Consider the following 18,916-nt stretch of genomic DNA (forward strand, 5'->3'; position numbering starts at 1 on the left):
AGGAAATAAGAATTAGATCGATGACACAGCCGTAGCAGTGAGGCCCAGACCTCCCTCTCCCCCGCCACATGGTCCAGCTCCTCTGCGGGGACCCCAGAACCTCCTCTAGAGAGACTCTGTCTCTCCAGCGAGTCCTGGGTCTTCCCCGTGGTCTTCCCCCAGATGGACATGCCCGGAATACCTCCCCCGGGACGCATCCGGGAGGCATCCTGACCAGATGCCTGAGCCAACTCATCTGACTCCCCTCTATGTGAAGGAGAAGAGGCTCTACTCTTAGCCCTGGATGACCGAACTTCTCACCCTTTTTCTAAGCGAGATTCCGGCCACCCTACAGAGGAAACACATTTTACAATACAATTGAGAGCTTTGCCTTTTGGCTCAGCTCCCTCTTCACCACGACAGACCGGTACAGAGTCCACATTGCTGCAAACGCCGCAGCGATCTGCCTGCCAATCTCCCGCTCCATCCTCCCCTCATTCATGAACAAGATCCCGAGATACTTGAACTCCACCACTTGGGGCAGAACCCCTTCCCCGACCCAGAGTGGGCATTCCACCCGTTTCTGGTTGAGCACCATGGTGTTGGATTGGAGGTGCTGATCCTTATCCCGGCTGCTTCACACTCGGCTGCGAACCGTTCCAGTGAGAGCTGGAGATCATGGCCCGATGAAGCAAAAAGCAGGGGCTCAGTCGTGCGGCCACCAAACCAGATCCCCTTGTTTCCCTGCCTGCGCCTAGAAATTATGTCCATAAAAGTTATGAACAGAATCACTGACAAAAGGCAGCCCTGGCGGAGTCCAACTCTCCCCGGAAACAGGTCTGAGTTAACACGGTGCAAGCCTTCTCCAGGTCAACAAAAAACATGTAGACTGGTTGGACAAAACTGCTATACCCCCTCAAAGGACACTGCCAAGGGTATAGAGCTGGACCACTGTTCCACGACCAGGACGAAAACCACACTGCTCCTCCTGAATCCGAGGTTCAACGACCCGGGAGACTCTCTTCTCCAGCGCCGCTTAATAGACCTTACCAGGGAGGCTGACAAGTGTGATCCCTCTGCAGTTGGAACACACCCTCCGCTCCCCCTTTTTAAAAAGGGGGATCACCACCCCGGTCTGGCAGTCCAGCGGCAATGTCCCCATCCAATGCTCCCACTGTGCACAGTGTTGACAGAGCACTGCTTCCCCCTCCTGACCAGAATCTCCTTGACCCCCACTGGAAGTTATTCTCCATAGTCTCCCCGAACTCCTCCCACACCCCAATTTTGCCTCCGCAACCACCAAAGCCACAGGTCACTTGGCCTGCCGGTACCTGTCACCTGCCTCCAGAGCCCCACAGGCCAGAAAGGCCTGATAGGTTTGATGATCAGTTTGATGGCATCTCTCACTATCGGAGTCCACCAGCGGGTTCAGGGGTTGGCGCCCCGACAGGCGCCAACCCCCTTACGGCCTCAGCTCCTGTCTGCCGCCTTGACAATGGAAGCACGAAACATGGCCCATTCAGACTCAATGTCCCCTGCCTCCCTCGGGACGTGGTTGTAGTTCTGCCGGAGGTGGGAGTGGAAACTCCTTTTGACAGGGGACTCTGCAAGACGTTCCCAGCAGACCCAAACGTAATGTGAGGGTCTGCTGGGACCGTCTAGCAGAGTCTGACCAGCATCCTCCCCCACAGTCGTAGCCAGCTCACCACCAAGTGGTAACCAGTTGACAGCTCTGCGCCTCTCTTCATCTGAGTGTCCAGGACTTGCAGCCGCAAGTCCAATGATACGACCACAAGGTCGATTAAAGAACTGTGCCCTGAAGTGTGTTAGTGCCAAGTGCACATTCAAGTGCACAATTGACACCTTTATGCCTGAACATGGTGTCTGTAATGGACAATCCGAGACGAGCACAGAAGTCCAATAACAAAACACTGCTTGGGTTCAGATGGGGGGCCTTTCTCATAATCACGCCCTTCCAAGTCACACTGTCGTTGCCCACGGGAATGTTTAAGTCTCCCAGTATAACTTGGGAGTCCCCGGTAGGAGCGCTCTCTAGCAGTCCCTCTAGGGGCCCCAAGAAGGGTGGGTAAACTGAACTGTTGTGGAGTGCATAGCCACAAACAACAGTCAGAATCCGTCCCCCCACCTCAAGGCGGAGGGAAGCTACCCCATTGTCCCTCGGGTTGAACCCCAACATGCAAAGACGGGGGGCAATCAATATGCCCACACCTGCCACACCTCTCATTGGGGGCAACTCCAGAATTAAATAGAGCCTCTCAAGAGGCTTAGTTCCAGACCCCACACCGTGAGTCGAAGTGAGTCTGACTACTGTATATGTAGTCAGAATCTCGGGCTCCTTCTCCACCAGAGAGGTGACATTCCATGTTCCAAAAGCCAGCTTCTGCAGCCGAGGATCAGACCGCATGAGGTCCCCCGCTCCGGCTACCGCTTGGCTCACACTACTATCGGCCCCCTTTGCCCTTCCTCTGGATGGTGAGCCCAGGGGAGGAGGGACCCATGTTGTTCCTTCAGGTTGTGCCCGGCCGGCTAGCACCACAGGTAAAGACATGCCCACCAGGTGCACTGAACACCGTCCCTGAGCCGAGCTCAGGGACGGAGGCCCGGTGATATTTGTCCGGGCAAGGGAAAACTGGGTCCAATGATTGACTTCCTCGTGGGAGGTCTTCTGAGCCACACCATGTCTGGTCCCTCACCTGGGATCTGTTTGCCTTGGATTATCCTTCCAAGGGCATAAAGGCCCCGACAACATAGCTCCCAGGATCACTGGGACATGCAAACCCGTACACCAGGGTAAGGTGGCAGCTAACGGAGGGGATGTTTTGTCTTTCTGCAGAAAAACAAAATGTGTGTCAATCCTGAGGATGGAAAGTCTGCCGGACACGCCATGTGTCGTAACTTCATTTGACGAAGCGTCGTGGTGTTTCCTCCTCTCGGCCGGCCCACTGCGGCACACTTTCCACTTCTTTGACCTTACGTCCAAACGCCGGACCAGGGAGGAAATGACCGGTGGTTTAACTCATTGTGTTTTTTGCAGCGCTGCCAAGATGGGAGCGCAATCTGGAAACAACATAAACAGCTCCCTCACTGCGTCCCAAGGACCAACAGGCCATTTGTCAAAACACGACGTGTTGTTTGTTCCCAGCGGGAAGCACTGCTCCACTCCTCTGACCTGAATCCAAAGAGCACGACATTAGATGGCTCTGAGGAGACACAGGAAATATCTTCATTTCTCAGCTGTGTTAACTCGCATGCATCATTGTTTAAATCACAGCCACGCAAGCAAGGGGTTTATCATCTCTCATTCATAAATAATGTGGAATTGTGCTGCTCCCCAGGAGCAAAGAGCAGGAAATGAAGCAGCTACACCTACAGCCAAGAACAAAACACTCACACCCTGGAAAGTCTTTGTCCACATGTGTGTGTGAGACCCCTGTCCTTGTTTCTCTCATAGCTCCTACACCGGCGCTCCAAGTAGAGGTGGGTGACGTGGGTTATGGATCTCCAGCAGGTTGTGTTGCCCTTTGAAAGGTATAATGTCGCCCTGGGTTGTGACAGCCAGGATCCCGGCCAGGTCAGGTCCTCAGGGTTGAACCTGACTCCGAGTCGGGTCTGGTGTCACGCCGGGGTCAAACTGGAGGCCAAGCCAGAACATAAGAAAAACATAAAGCGTTTCTTTGAAAGGAAAAATCACTAAAATAAGCCTCCTGGAGTGCATTCAGCTTCGGTATCAGTGTCAACCGGAGTTTAACAATGACGAAGCCAGTTAACCTGATGTGCACCGAGATGGGCCGATATACATGACCGCCAGCAGACTTTCCTTCTGCTGGGTGAGGAGCATTTCAAACTGCAGACATTAGGTTAATTTCAGTTAAACACAAGAAACTGTAGAGGTTCTTTTGAGAAGGTCAAAGTGACCTGTTTGGAATTTCAGACTTCCAAACACCTCCATCCTCCTCCTGGAGGTCGTTGGTGGATGATTCCTCCCATCGCATCTCGGAAAGCGAGGGCATCCAGTGGAATCCGGGTGTTGTGGCTGCACTTCCTGTTTACATCGAAGTTCTGATTCATTGTGGAGGTGCAGCTCTTGATGGTTCTTCACGGAGGCGTGAGCTGTGCTTCTTCTGCTCGATGATCCCACGGGACTTTTTAAAAGGTGGAAAATGCAATGAGCCAGGAGAGCGATAGGCGCCTCGGTTCTGTATTTCCACTGAAGTCGATCTTATCAAAGGTTGCTATGTCTACAAAGGCGTCATCACCACCAACATCATCTCCACTCTCAGGTCCTGCTCAGTGTCTCAGAACGTTGCTCTTCCACCATATCTACAGTCCTAAAGGAGCGGAATGATCTGCGATAAACCGAGAGGTGTCTTGATAAACCCTGGTCTGGAGAAGCTCCTTTAGATCCAAGCTTCTTGTCAAGCACTGTCTCTCAGCAACTAGAACAGATCAGTGACTTGGACCTCTACTGGACCTCCAGAGGTTCACACACACACACACACACACACACACACACACACACACACACACACACACACACACACACACACACACACGTGCAGTATCTGAAAATATCTGTAATTTTAGGCCATATACAAGTAACTGTAAGTAGTAAAATAAGGGGGTTTTATTTAAGGTTGTCGGCAGGCTTTCGGTTAGTCTCTGGAATCTCCATGTCACGTGAGAAGCTGCAAAGCCTAAATAGGACACCAGGCCTGCGGCGGGGGATCCGCTCCCAGGTGTCTGCAGGAGCGATGTGTCCCACATAGCATTCCTCCGGGGTGGACGCGACTCGGAGAGCCCTCCGGCCCGGCCCCTTGGCGCCGACGCTCCCAGAGGATCCATGCTGGGGCGTCTCCTCTGTTATAATGACACCTTTGAGGAAGAAGCAACCCCACACTTCACCATCCCACCTTCTCCTTTTTTTGGGACTTTCACAGAGGGGGTCAGAGGTGACTGCTGCCCACTCAGCCCCCCCGTGGACACAATGGAGTGGGAGTAACATGAGAGAGGGCTGTTGTCCCGACTCCTCCCTCCGTGTTCTCAGATGACCCTTTCTGTTACTGGAGGAGGGAGGGAGTTATTCCAGCTGAGGAAGGGAAACATTGTCATTATGACCCTTTATCGTTCTTTATGACCCCCCTGGGGCCGGGAGGGTCGGGAGGGCCAGGGGGTCTGGGCTTCCTCCTGGACAAGATGTTCCAAGGCCGCTACAGGAATAGTTAAAGCTGAAACTTGTTTGGAGAAGAAATGCCCAAAATGCTTGTTTATCAAATGTTTATGTTTCTGGCATCCTCCAAATCAGCAGCCACAGGCCTGAGGAGCACCAGTGTCTGCAGAACTTCAACCACATGCTCAAGTCCGAGGATGTTCCACACCAGACGGAGACCCAGAGGACGAATGGGAACCGCTGTTTAAGAGAAGACTCGGAAAACTGTTCAGAAGCATTATTTTTAAACAGTTGTTGGTTTTTCTAGCAAAGCTTTCCCAGATCTGCACTTTCATCATGTTTCGGAGATCTTCAAGGAATAAAAGCCTGGTCTACAAATAATTCAGTATCAGGGATTTCAAATATATATATACAACCAGATGGCTACATTGCAAGTGTGGACAACATCTGGACAAAGTATTGACTTAAGGTCCCAGGTTCCAGGTGGAAGACACCTGCACTTCCAGAACATCCGGTTCCTGATGAACAAACCAGTGATGGGAGAACCAATGGGACATGGTGGTGGACAAGCAGCAGAAGACAATCACACTGGTGGATCAGGAGGTGAGAGCTGAAGCTTGAGAAGCTCCAGTGCACTGAGAAGCCGAAGACGCAGGGCCAGAATGGAAGTGGTCTGAGAAGTGATGGGGGAGCTTGGAGCCACTGGGAGAACATCGTGAGGTCTACACTATTTCCTCTGGGATCAATAAAGTATTTCTGGTCCTGATCTCTGTTCAGAAGTCGTACAGAGGCCTGGGAGCTGGGGGGTTCTCTGCAGGACCCCGGCTCTTCCCTGGGTTGAAGATCTGAACTCAGAGAGACGCAACAGTGCCCACTTGGGGCCAAGAGGGGATGTTCTGTATATATATATATATATATGCATATTAGAAATTGAATGAGCCTATCTTTAAAAAAAGTGGTATCTCTTTTGTTATGAGGTGTAATACCATGGTTTGTATTCATGTTAATCTTTGAATTATTGCCCTTCCCTTCTTGAGATCCTGAAAAACTAGCTTTGTTGGACCACAAGCATCAGACATTCGACTGATTTGCAGTTTTCACAGTTCATGTCAGATTTCCCTTCTAAGCAGATTACTTTAAGAACACTTGCTGATACACTTATCTTTTTAAGTTAGATGAAGACTAATTTCGAGTTGTTTTGAGGTCCTGTTTGGGTTCTCCACATCACAGGTGGCCTGAAATGGTCCATGAGAAACTTGACATGAGTTTGGTGCAGCGGCTGAAAGAGTATTTGAAATCACTGACCAGCAACAGGCTCTCACTGCCACCGGAAGAAAGAAGGGCTTTACTTCTCAGAAATTCTGTAGTTCACAGAAGTTGATGAGACCACAACCGGAGAGCTGAAGGTCATTGGCACATTGACAGCTAGTTTTTTATTTCCCTGAGAACCACCTAATGCTTTCCTGATTGATCCAAAGCGGACAAGACATTCACAATGAAAACCTTGGATAAAGGTATGAATGTCGAGTTTCCACTTTGTAGGGCTTTTGAAAGAGACGATTTAGAGACCAAGTGACACCATAGAAAGGGTTTATTTGTGTGAATGTACAGACACGTAGCACCTGCTCTAGCGGTAGCGGTGCAGCTGCAGGGTGTTGCGCCTCTTCCATGCGGCGCGGCGGGAGCCTCCGATGGTCAGGTTGAATTTGTGGCCCTTGCCCAGACCACGGCTCTTCTTTCCTGCCGACGTCAGGCCGCGCATCTCCCTGTGCTTGTGCACGGCCTTTGTGATCCACTGGGTGTCTGGGTTGCGTCTGACGGCCTTGTGGAAGGGATCCACCAGGATCACCTCAAAGAACTTGTAGGTTGAATCTTCGCCCACCCAGTAGGAGTTGAGCACGCGCAGAGCACCACAGTGACGGCCAGCTCTCTCCTGAAGACACAATACAGTGGATCAACTTGCAGGTTTGGGAGTCGCTGGTGACTTTTTCACCCGAAACCTAACCATGTCAGGTTCAACAGCAAAGTTAATGGTGATTACCGGTCACCAGAAGCAGCCCATGCAACTAACTGCCACTCCTCAGATTCAGAATACATTTTATGTATCCTAACATCTTGCCAAATGCCAAGCCATGAAATTCAGATGGCCTTTGTGGAGTTCCTGCTCAGCATTTCGTAAGACAAATGCCACCAAGTCCATAAAGCAAAGGGTGGTTGTCTAGACTCCAAACAAAGAGGATGTGTTTAATTTTGGAGTCGGTCGAACCCTCCAGGCGCCTCTCTTTTCAACCGCTGGATTTCAAGAGCACACCACTTGACCAATCATATAGCTCCACTCACAACATAAATATGCCTAAGATCAAGCAATACTGTTCTAAATCACTGACGTTTGCTGTCTGAAAACTTGTACAGTTCTTTTGTCTGTAACCACAATCGTTTGTGTAACAAAGCAACCTTTGTGAGCAGCTTGGTGTTTCAAACAGTCATCCAAAATAAGCCAAAGCAACATGAAATGAACCAAGCACTTAGTGTTGGTTATTTGCCCTGCAACACAGCAGGGGTTTACACCTGAAAGGTTTCAGGTCAAGGTCTTCTCCCTTTCTTTGTGAACAAAGGATTTATAGATGTCAGCCTGGTTTACTTTCAATTTGACCTATCAACTCACTACTTTATAGATACACTAGTAGTAATTATTTACTTCCTGGAGGCCCTTCATTGGCTCGTCTGAAAGGTCCGTCTGAATGGTAACTTCAACTTCAAATTGTGATGTCACATTACAACTGGGGATTTGGAATAGACATTTGTTTGCATTGGTTCAGTTGATGTAGAGAAGATCAGTCACATTAAGAGGACTGAGTCACAGAACCAATGACAAAGGGACAAATCTGAAGTGCAGGACTCGCATCCAGAGGGATCTTGAGGGCACACATGGATTCAACAATGACTTATTTTTGGGTGAAATGGAGAGCAAGTTTTACTCTCGTAATCGGTGGGGTGATTATGACCAAGCCATCTCTGCCAGGGCATCATCGCAGCTATTAGAATATAACTTTATATCCTCTGACAACAGAACATGACAAGTTCTGTTGTGAAATAAATCTTAACCACTGATTTGTTTAAAACCCAGTGAAATTTTAAATAAAGAAATGATTAAGAAAAGGTGGTTTGTTCTATAATTGTCAGAGAGCAAATTGAAAAGGGGGTTGAAAAAGCTGCCAAACTAGGTAGCAATCACTTATCTGCATCGGTAGCAGTCTATTGCAGCTTCAGAGATTAAACAATTAATATCTTATACCTCACCACAACATGAAGGAACGTGAAAATAGAAATTACAGGGTTGGTGTCCATCATGTACCGCTTGCTGCTCATCACTAAAACCAGGATCTCAAAAGCTTTCTTTTGTGACTAACCTAAACTCTCAGTCCATATCTTCACTCTCAGGCACTCACTGACACACTCCCTCTTTCATTTTGCTTGTCTTTTCATGCCTTCCAGAATCCATTCAAATCTGTAATAATGATGAACAATGTGTGAAACTGATATCACAACCGTGGGGATGTGATTAAAAAAGCACCAGTGGGTGGTTATCAGTGATCATCTTTTGAATTTCTTCATAACAAGTCCAAGAAATAAAGACCAGCGTTGTCAGTATCCACCCTCTCTGTGCAGTCCCAGCAGATAGATTAGAACTTACCTCGGCAACAGACTGCAAACTGCGGGCAAACTTGAGCTGGTTGACGCCATGGTGCACTGGCTTGCCATAGGTAGCACCCTTGGGCACGGGGCGTTTACGTCCTCCGCGGCGAACCCGGACACGATAGATGACGTAACCTGTTAAAACAGACAATTACAAGTTAGAAAATAAAAGCACTACATTGCTCACAATGAAAAATGAAAAAACAAAAGACAGCAGTTCTATTCTTGTCGGATTGTGCCATCTTAGATACAATTGATAAATACTCACCCTGCTTGGCCTTGTAGCCCAGCCGCCGGGCCTTGTCGGGTCTGGTTGGTCTTGGAGCACGGTGGAGGTTGGAGAGCTGACGGTATTGCCAGCAACGGACGCGCAGCAGGAAGCGCATCACATCTGACTGCTTCTTGCGCCATAACTCTTGCATATACCTATATGCTCCCATCTTGACTTATCTGAGAAAAATACACGTCCATCATTAGAACAGGAACAATGAACAATGCTTCTTCAATTACATCTTAATAAATAGATAGGATTTTAAAATAACAGGAGCACAAGTACAGTATATTAAACAGTTACGACACAATTGGGTCAAGTGTCTATAATGCAGAATGTCAATTCATTGGACAAAACAGAAGCTCAGCAACTAACATTTGGGGCTCGAGCACTTTTGAGGATAGTCACAAGGTTAGATATTATGTGCACTGAACATATTTCTTTGGACATGAGTATTAAGGAAATGTTTTAGCAGCTCACATCTAAGTACGTTTCCACTGCTGTGCCGTATTTTACGATGCTTTCAAAGGAAGACAATGTTTGTTGTCAACCAGTTACGTTAAACTTCACATGCAGGTAAAACTTCTGATGTACGCTCACAATCGGTAGATAAGTTGGTGACTTATAAAACACCAATGTAATTACCATATATGCAAATTCTGGACCTCTAATGTAGTTTGTTCGAGGAACGGAATGTGAAAAGGCCGCCGGCGAACAACTTTTTTCACGCGTGAACTTAGCTAACATGGCTAATGTTACCTAGCATAGCAGTGCTAGCTATGGCTTGCAAAACCTGACTATTTACGGCGACAATTAATTAACAACAGAAATCTAATGGCTGCAGTTACAGACGGCTGCGCGAATCTATTTTATTGCTTTATGTCAGTAAACCCCTCATGAAAATGCCGGTTGCGGTGACGGCATTGCCAGGCGTACCAAGCAACGCTAGCTGGGAGGCAAACCATCATAGTACCGTGGGATTGAGACATAAAAATCACGATTTTACTTTATTATTTTTAAAAATCTGCCTGATTCTTAGTCAATATTTGAGTCCACAGACACCAGAGCATATGCGACACACAGATGAACAAGATTAACGGAGGATTTTAATGGATTCTGTACGGAAGGAATGCATATACAGGGCGACTTACATGATGGCGTACCAGCCGGAAAGAGAGAGGACAAGTACCCAGCATGCCATATGTAATTGATAGTGACGTATTTCCGTTGTACTGCTCATGGGACTTGTAGTCCCTTATAGAAAAAAAGAGTGAGCGCAAAACTGTTCTTTTTTTATTGCGATAGACGGAAAACGTTTGCCTCTCACATCATACTATAAGACTATGAATTAGAGTTTGATGCTGGTCTGGGAATTTCGATGCAACACCCACAAATATAACAATTTTTTTATCAATTGGAATTTGCCTCTTGGCAGCACGGGCCAGTGTCTCCCTGAGCCAGTCCAAAGGCCGGATATATGCAGAACGTTGCATCAGGGCATCTGGCATAAAACTTTTGCCAAAACCAAACATACGAATCAAACATAATAATCAGATCATACCGGATCGGTCAAGACCCAGGTTAACAATTGCAATTGGTACCGATGACCTACAGGGAACCAATGGAAACTGGGCTACTGTAGGTCAAAGAAGGAGAGGAGGAGGGTATGTTCGGAAGCAAGAGAGAGTGGTATTGGTATAAACCTCAGTGGACATGTTGGTGAAGGCAATAGAGAGTGTGAAGAAGTGATGGACAGAACTGATATACAGGATAGGAACGCAGAGCGACAGATGGTGGTAGATTTTGCAAAAAAGATGGAAATGGCTGTGGTGAACACTTATTTCCAGAAAAGACAGGGAACATAAGGTAACTTATGAGAGCGGAGGTAGGAGCGCGCAGGTAGACTACATCTTGTATAGACAAGGTAACCTGAAAGAGATCAGTGATTGCAAAGTTGTTGTAGGTGAGAGCATAGCCAGACAGCATAGGATGGTGATTTGTAGGATGACTCTGGTGACAAGGGAGATCAAGAGGACAAGGCAGAGCAGAGGACAAAGTGGTGGAAGGTGTGTCATCTGGAAGGAAAGTAGATAAGGAGAGAACAGAGAAAACGGTTAGCAAGGAAGAAGTGGGATACTGAGAGGACTGAAGAGAACAGACAGGAGTACAGGGAGATACAATGTAAGGTAAAGATAGAGGTAGCAAAAGCAAAACAAAGGGCGTACGATAACCTGTATGCTCAGTTGGACAGTAAGGAGAGAGAGAATGAACCAAACAAGATGGCGAAACAGAGAGATAAAGGTGGAAAGGATGTACAACAGGTCCAGGTGATTAAGGATAGAGAGGGCAATGTATTGACAGATGCTAGAAGAGTGATGGGAAGATGGAAAGAGTACTTTGAAGAGCTGATGAATGTGGAAATTAAAAGAGAGGCAAGGGTAGAAGAGGTGACTATTGTACACCACAAAGTAGCAAAGATTAGTAAAAGTGAAGTGATGACGGCATTGAAGAGGATGAAGAGTGGAAAGGCAGCGGGTCCTGATGATACACCTGTGGAGATGTGGAAGTATCTAAGAGAGGCAGCGGTAGAGTTTCTGACTCGACCATTCAACAGGATCTTAGAGAGTGAGAGGATTCCTGAAGAATGGAGACAAAGTGTGACGATGCCCATTTTTAAGAATAAGGGGGATGTGCAGAATTGTGCCAACTATAGAGGGATAAAGTTTATGAGCCATACAATGAAGTTATGGGAAAGAATAGTGGAAACTAGACTGAGAGCAGAAGTCAGCATTTGTGAACAGCAGTTCGTGCATAGTTGCCCTCCTGATTTTTTTTCTTTCAAAAATGTAAACATTTGATATGATTAGAGGAGCAGGCCCAGTGGTACCAGAGTGAGCTCTCCTGGCTCGCAGGAGGAAGGTTCCAGATGTGACTGTGATCTGCATGCAGTTTGCATACTTTCCCTGTCTCTGCAATTTTTGCCTTTTGCCTTAGTTTGAAAGGACAAATTCAAATGTTGGCTATTCAGATCTTTCTTGTTAATTAATGTAAAAATCCCAATCACTGACAAAACAAAGCAAAAAAGATTTTTAAACATGTTTATTCTAATTTTACATAACATTCATGGCAAAAACAAGACATGACAGAATGGATTACAATAACACTGAAAAGAGGAATGAAGGGTTGCTGGAGAAACAAGGAGGACGAGTGAATGACCCAAGTGGCTGCAGGGAGTGGTGATAAGGTAGACGGAGCATTTTAAGATTCAAAATTTTTATATCGTTATGGAGAGTCAGGAAATGTGTTTCCCTGTACAATGACATACCCACTTTGCTGTCCACAGAGCGTCCAGGTGAGTGTAATTAATAATTAATAATGATAACAAACAAACGCGTCGTATGTTCAGTATGAGGCACTTGGAGTCAGCAGTCCAGAGCAAAGGAGAGGGTGGAGAAGAGATGAAGAAACGAGTGCAAGCAGGTTGGAAAGGCTGGAGAAACGTTTCAGCTGTGATAGGAGAGCATCAGGTGAGATGGTTTGGACATGGACAGACGCGCTGGATGGAGAAAATCTGGGTAAAAGGGCGCTGAGGTTGGAGCTGCGAGGCAGGAGGTCTGGAGGGAGACCAGGGGGGAGGTTAATGGATGGAGGGAAGAGGACAGGAAGGTAGATGGTGAGAGAGGAGAGGGTTAGATGGAGGCAGACGATTGTCTGTGGAGACCTTGAAGGGAGAGGAGACGAAAACAAAGGGGAGTCCCGACAGCGCATGCGCACTTCAAAACTCGGGCAAAGCTAGTTCCTGTTCGAAGGCTGACAGCGGAATGGACGCGGTGTTTACGATGCTGCATGTAATGACCTGAAAGAAGGGTTTTGTTTTTTTTTACCGTTGGGATTTGCCAGGTATTTATTTTGGATGTATATCTGAATATCACGATTCACTTCCAGTCCGAATGGTATTGGTATCATATACTCGTAGCAAAGAGGCGTTCCCGCTAACCACATCCCACCGACTAGCTAGGATCCACAGATGAGCCGGTGTTGTTGTTAGCTGTTGTTTGCCATCCCTGGATGTTGTGATTTGATTTGTTTGGATTTAATTCTTCCTTATCCCGGGGAATTTCCCCCCCGAAAACTCCCCTCTGTTTTGTCCCATAGGCTCGACATGGGAAAGGGCTGTAAAGTTGTTGTGTGTGGCCAGGTAGCCGTTGGCAAAACTGCTATACTTGAACAGCTGCTGTACGGAAATCACAGCGTCGGTAAGTAAAGCTAAAGCTAGCTCTACCAACTGTCAGTCATTTATATACAAATATACTTTAAAGTACTATTTCTGGTCAAACCACACCATTTAGTGAGCCCATTGCTGAGCAGACGACCAGCAAACCAAGATAAGACTTCACTATTCAACGTTGGGAACTCTTGTTTCGACAGGAGTACTATTCAGGTTATCAAGACAGGGTGGAAATGAAGACTGCTTTTCTAAAGTCGGTTAAGGATATTAAAAAGTTCAACAAACACATAATGTACAAGAACTAACTGCATCCAGATAATTTCAACCAGTTAACTATTTCTCTGATAATGTAAACGGAGGACAACTTTCGGTGTTGGAGGGCATTTACATTTATCTTCGTTGTAATTTGTCAGATGAATTTTTCACAGAAACAGGGTGTTTTTCCTGCATTCACAACCAGGATGAAGTATTTCATCCATTAGTCCATCAACACCATTGCGTTTGCTTCCTGAACTTTAAAGGCTTGATGGAAAACTATCATTGGGATGGACATGTTGCAGCACTGGGCATATTTCATTTGATTTTATTCATACAGTGCAAAATCACACATATCTCAAGGCTCTTTTCATGAAGCAAGTCTAGGCTGTACTTTCTTGATAATGTTATTTAAAGAGCATGGAGGACACAAAAGCTCTTATCGTATCAAGGAGTGGTTGACTCCGCTGCTTAGTGTGATACCATGTAAAAGGTTAGAAACATATGGCAATGCAAACGTGTGCCAACTGTCATTCAAAGATTCTTACTGAAGAGGCAGTAGAAATAATGCTGAGGTAGTGTTCTTCTCTCAAGCTGCGCATTTCATTTTGAAATGAACAAGTCATACAATGCTATCTGCTGAGAAACTGTGAAATCACACTGAGGCTTGACTATTTGGGTAGTTAATGTTTTAATATGATCTTATTTTCATATCTAATATTATTTTATTGGTGTGGTTCTCAGCACATGAAAAAAACTGCAGATTGTTGAAATGTCTCCAGAGAACGAATGAACACACACACACACACGCACGGATCCGCGTACATGTGGAACAGTTATTGACATTAAACCAGTTTTATATAACCTGATGGCTCAACTGTAATCACACATTCCAAAGTGGAATGCTGGAAATACTTTTTCCTAATTTTTTTTTTTTTTTTTTTTTACTATTTCCAAACACCCAGATAATGGTGATAAAGTCCTGCAGAGATTGTACGCCTCAAACAAAAAGAACAGTCTGTACAGTTCTCCCTCTTCTTTCATTTTCTCAGCAGGGAAAGGCGTGCTGATGGCTCTTGTCAGTTGCCATAATGTCACAGTCTAGTTTTTTCGGAAAGAAGGGTTCTTCTTTAAATGTGTTAAAGAATCACATTCAACAGAACAGGAATAGTTATGTCTAACATAGATCATGTATATAATGTAAAGTCTACAACAGCAATGTAAAAGAGCGGCAGGTGCATGTTATGCAATTGCACAAGAGTTTTTATATTGGTATGTGATTTACTAGCAGAGGTGAAATGTTACAGAAGGACATACAATGCATGCTCTGCATGCTGCAGACTTTATCGGTGCATAGAAAGTCACGTCTAATAACATTCATGTCAAATCAGCAGGATCCCTTCCTGGAGTATAATTCTTCCAGGTCCCTGAAGTGCATCAGATTCTCCTGTAAATGCTGCAAACCTAGTAAGCCAAAGTGCCTATTGTGTGTTTTGCACATGTAACTGATGCACTGGGCCTGTTACCACCTTGAAAAATAAAGTGAATACTCATATCACCAGTAGTCACAGAGTGTTATGTCCTCCTGTTGTCTCCAGGCTCAGAGTCCAGTGAGACGCAGGAGGATGTGTACGTGGCTTCAGTGGAAACAGACCGTGGTGTGAAGGAACAGCTGAGACTGTATGACACCAAAGGCCTCCATGACGCCCAGGACCTCCCCAAACACTACTACTCCGTGGCTGACGGCTTCGTGCTGGTCTATAGTGTGGATAGCCTGGAGTCCTTCAAGAAGGTGGACGTGCTGAAGAAGGAAATAGACAAGTCGAGGGACAAGAAAGAGGTAATCTCCCTCTCCAGTTTGTTTGGTTTTTCAATGAATATCAACATTCTGGAGTGACAGATCGACCAGTGTCACAGCTGATTCTCCTGTACTTATTAACTGAAAGCCTCCCACTGCCCGCCAGGGAAATGTCATCAAAAGTATAGGGCTTTAAAACATGTCCAGCCAAAGTTTCATTTCTCAAATATATTCTCTACTCGTGTGTATTTCCCACACAATACTCCGTATCTACAAATAACATGATTAGGGTTGTGGCAACCACAAAAATGTTTTCCTATCAAAAATTGTGGTAGATATTTGGACGTGTGTGTGTGTGTATGATCAGGTAACCGTCATCGTGCTAGGAAACAAAACGGACCTGCGCGAGCGCCGGCAGGTGGATCAGGAGGCGGCGCAGCAGTGGGCCCGAGGCGAGAAGGTGAAGCTGTGGGAGGTAAGCGTCACCGAACGGAACTCCCTCATCGAGCCCTTCACCCAGCTGACCAGCCGCCTTACGCAGCCGCAAAGCAAGTCCGCCTTCCCCCTGCCGGGACGCAAGAGCAAGGGCACGCCGTCCAATGACATGTGACCCGCCGCGTTTGCTGCTTTCACCTTGAACTGAACGAACCAGCTAGAACTACTTCTTGCCGTCTACAGCCTGGGCTTCGAAGCTCATTGAGACACTCATCCGTTTAGCTACATTCACTGAGGGGATCAATGGGGTGACAGATAAACTGCTTATTTGGGACAGTTCACCGTCTAATAATAAAATACACAGTTATCTTCATGTCTAAAGTTTTGTCCCCCATATCGATTTTTTTGACTGAAAAAAATATTCTTCAGAGCAGTCAGACGAGGAGACCAGTATTTGAGGAAAGAGATACTGCAGCTGAAATGTTTAGGTCCCTGAGACTCCGTGAGCAGGATGGATGTTCCCAGGCTTTTATTTATTTCTTACAGCACTTTAAGCGCCACAAGAAATGTCATTTGGCCCCAATGTGTAGGTAAGAGAGTAGAGATGTGGCTGATGTCTCCTCTGTAAATAGACAAAGCCCCTTCTGAAGAAAAGGGGGTTTATATGTACATGTTTGCTTTGGGTGAACTGTCCCTTTTAAGTCACAAGACTAATGACAACCTCCAGAGAACAGGGCTGCAGTCAGGATGTGGTTAGGTTAGTTAGCCTAGCTCCATGCTTCAGCCCAACTTAAGCCCCGGCGCACAAATCCAGACGAGTCATGTATATCTTGTGTCAGCCGAACAGAAAGCAAGTTAATGTGGGTCAGTTAGAGCTGATTTCCCACAACTAGAAAGTGAATGTTTCTCGTATTCATTGAACGCCAAAATGATGAAGGAAAGTAGGAAGTAAATCTATTGGAAACTGGAGACCCTTAAATTCAACTGAATGACAGTCTAACCTAGCTCCCCTCAGCGGCGTTTTTGAACCACACCCGAATCCCCAGTAGGCTGGACTGCCTGCTACACGAAGAAGCTCTGACCCCTGCTGGAGAGTTCTGCCATACGTCAACATCTTCTGTGCATCCCAACCAAATACCTCGCCCCAGCCGTCGGGCAGAACGCGGGTCTTACGTGGGTCCTGGCCAAAACGAGGAAGAAGCTGATCTGCCTGTTTGTTTTTACAGAACATGGTTCTGCTGAAAGCTGCACTTACAAGGTGAACTTGCAGGATTTTTGCACTGATGCTTTTTATACAGGACATTTTTGTCCCACATCCTAGAAACAAGGAGGTACATCTTAAAAAAACGATCTTTCTTGTGAATGAAATAATTGATATTTAATAAGTGCACATCCAGTTTAGATTTAGCATTGAATGCGATTTGTGTCTCATGTATTATCGTAGAGGCTTAGCAGATTATTATATTAACATCCTACATGGGGGCCAGTCTGGTCTTTAAGGCAGGAGGTAAACATTTGCCAATCAAATCCCCAGGTTTTTACCCCGAGTAAAAACTCTTCTCAACCGAGAGCCCCAGGACCAAAGAGTTTCTCAATCCAGCCCAGTGACGTAAACTGAACTGGCCCTTCTTGCCTGTTGTGTGATCAGCAGCCCCAAAAAGCATCTTTGAGCCTGCAGGCGTTTCCCTCCTGACGTGAAGCAGCATGAAGCCTCCGCATGGGAGCAATAACCTTTCCTCGTCATGTGATTTAACAGCCTGAGTTGCACTCCTGTGTCCTCCCACTCCTTATCTATAGGGCTACTAGCTCCCGCTGTGTGATCGATTGCCTTTTAGAGCAGAAGTGTCGGTTGTAGATATTTATTTTTTAAACTAATTTATTTTTAACACTTTATTGAGCCACATTCCTTGATCTTTTGAAAAATGTGAAAGCAGGTGGGTGTTTGTTTTCATGTCCTTATGTCTCAAAGAGTTATGTTGTGTTCAGACTCTAAATCTCTATGCAGGTCATTTTGATGATTAAAATGAGCAGATTCTATGTTTGGGGGGAAAAAAAGTCAACAGATCAATATCTATCGGTAAAAAATCAAAACATCGGCAGCAGTGGGTCTTAAAGATTGGGCGTCTAAAATGTCGCTCTATGGACAGAAAATAAAACAATCAAACTGAACCCAATGAATGACTTGATTGCAACTTAAATGTCCTGCTGGTTTGTTAAACAAATTTCTTTTTGTAAAACAACATCCTTGAGAGAAGTATGCGTGTGGATTTGGCCACCAACGTCTGTATTCAGCTCCTGAACAAAGCCCAACTGCCGGTAATGTTCGAGGCCCAAAGAGGACAGCATTGGGCTTTGGACAAGATGGAAATACTTTAATGCCAAATTGTGAGTGATTATCATTTGCAGTGCTCCTTTGGTCTGAACGCAACATACAGCCTTCAATGCGCTGCTGCTGAAACAGAGTTAACCTGCTAATCCCGAGTCCTCACTGCTCTGTAATGACACAACCAATAAAATGTCTTTGTATTAAAACCACGGATGTCTCTGCAACGTCTCACTAATAAAGAGCAATCGTTTAAGATAAAAACTTAAGATTCAGCCAGGACAGAGCTGCATCCTGTCCACTAGGGGCGCGGTAGAGCAGTGCTTTGTTTTCGGTCCTTTGTGGAGAACACGGCTGTGTGATCCTCAGGGCATTCTGGTCACTTCCACACCAAACCAGGCTACTTCTGAGACAGACTGACCCGACATCACACATGTAACGCTGATTTATGACCCCCAAAAACATATCTAAAGTTGATTTTACCCTTTCTGGAATCTTCATCTGAGGTACACAATCCGTAGAGAATATATCACAAACAAGGAAACTGATTTCCTTAGCAGACTGATAACATTTAATTAATCTTTTTAAGAAATTTATGACAATGTGAGTTTAAAATAAACTGCAATTTAAGAATCCAAAGAAAGGCTGAGGTCACGTTCTGCTCAATATTTTCTTTTGTTTTGAATGTATCCTTTGAATCGTTGGTGCTCTATCTCCCGAAGATACAGCAAAACATTACAAAC

General features: G+C 46.0%; 2 protein-coding genes across 3 annotated transcripts; one reads left to right on the forward strand and one right to left on the reverse strand.

The window, feature by feature from the left end:
* Positions 1–6,740: 6,740 nt before the first annotated feature.
* On the reverse strand, positions 6,741–10,330 carry rpl15 (ribosomal protein L15). Its single transcript, XM_086177993.1, has 4 exons — positions 10,286–10,330; positions 9,132–9,313; positions 8,862–8,998; positions 6,741–7,100 (listed from the first exon to the last, which is right to left on the reverse strand). The coding sequence occupies exons 2-4, from the start codon at positions 9,301–9,303 to the stop codon at positions 6,795–6,797; spliced, it is 615 nt and encodes a 204-aa protein (XP_086034119.1). The 5' UTR covers positions 9,304–9,313; positions 10,286–10,330; the 3' UTR covers positions 6,741–6,794.
* A 2,002-nt stretch (positions 10,331–12,332) lies between these two features.
* On the forward strand, positions 12,333–18,385 carry nkiras1 (NFKB inhibitor interacting Ras-like 1). 2 transcript variants are annotated; one of them, XM_086177796.1, is made up of 4 exons: positions 12,333–12,661; positions 13,290–13,390; positions 15,216–15,457; positions 15,783–18,385. In XM_086177796.1, exons 2-4 carry the CDS (start codon positions 13,297–13,299, stop codon positions 16,023–16,025), a joined length of 579 nt encoding a protein of 192 aa, XP_086033922.1. In that variant the 5' UTR covers positions 12,333–12,661; positions 13,290–13,296; the 3' UTR covers positions 16,026–18,385. The 2 variants fall into 2 exon arrangements, with proteins under 2 accessions (XP_086033922.1, XP_086033921.1); XM_086177795.1 differs by lacking the exon at positions 12,333–12,661 and adding an exon at positions 12,684–13,034.
* The last annotated feature ends 531 nt before the right edge of the window (positions 18,386–18,916 follow it).

This window comes from Fistularia commersonii, chromosome 30 (assembly GCF_037954325.1).
Source record: "Fistularia commersonii isolate RoL2024-O1a breed Wild chromosome 30, RoL_Fcom_v1.0, whole genome shotgun sequence".
Taxonomy (NCBI): domain Eukaryota; kingdom Metazoa; phylum Chordata; class Actinopteri; order Syngnathiformes; family Fistulariidae; genus Fistularia; species Fistularia commersonii.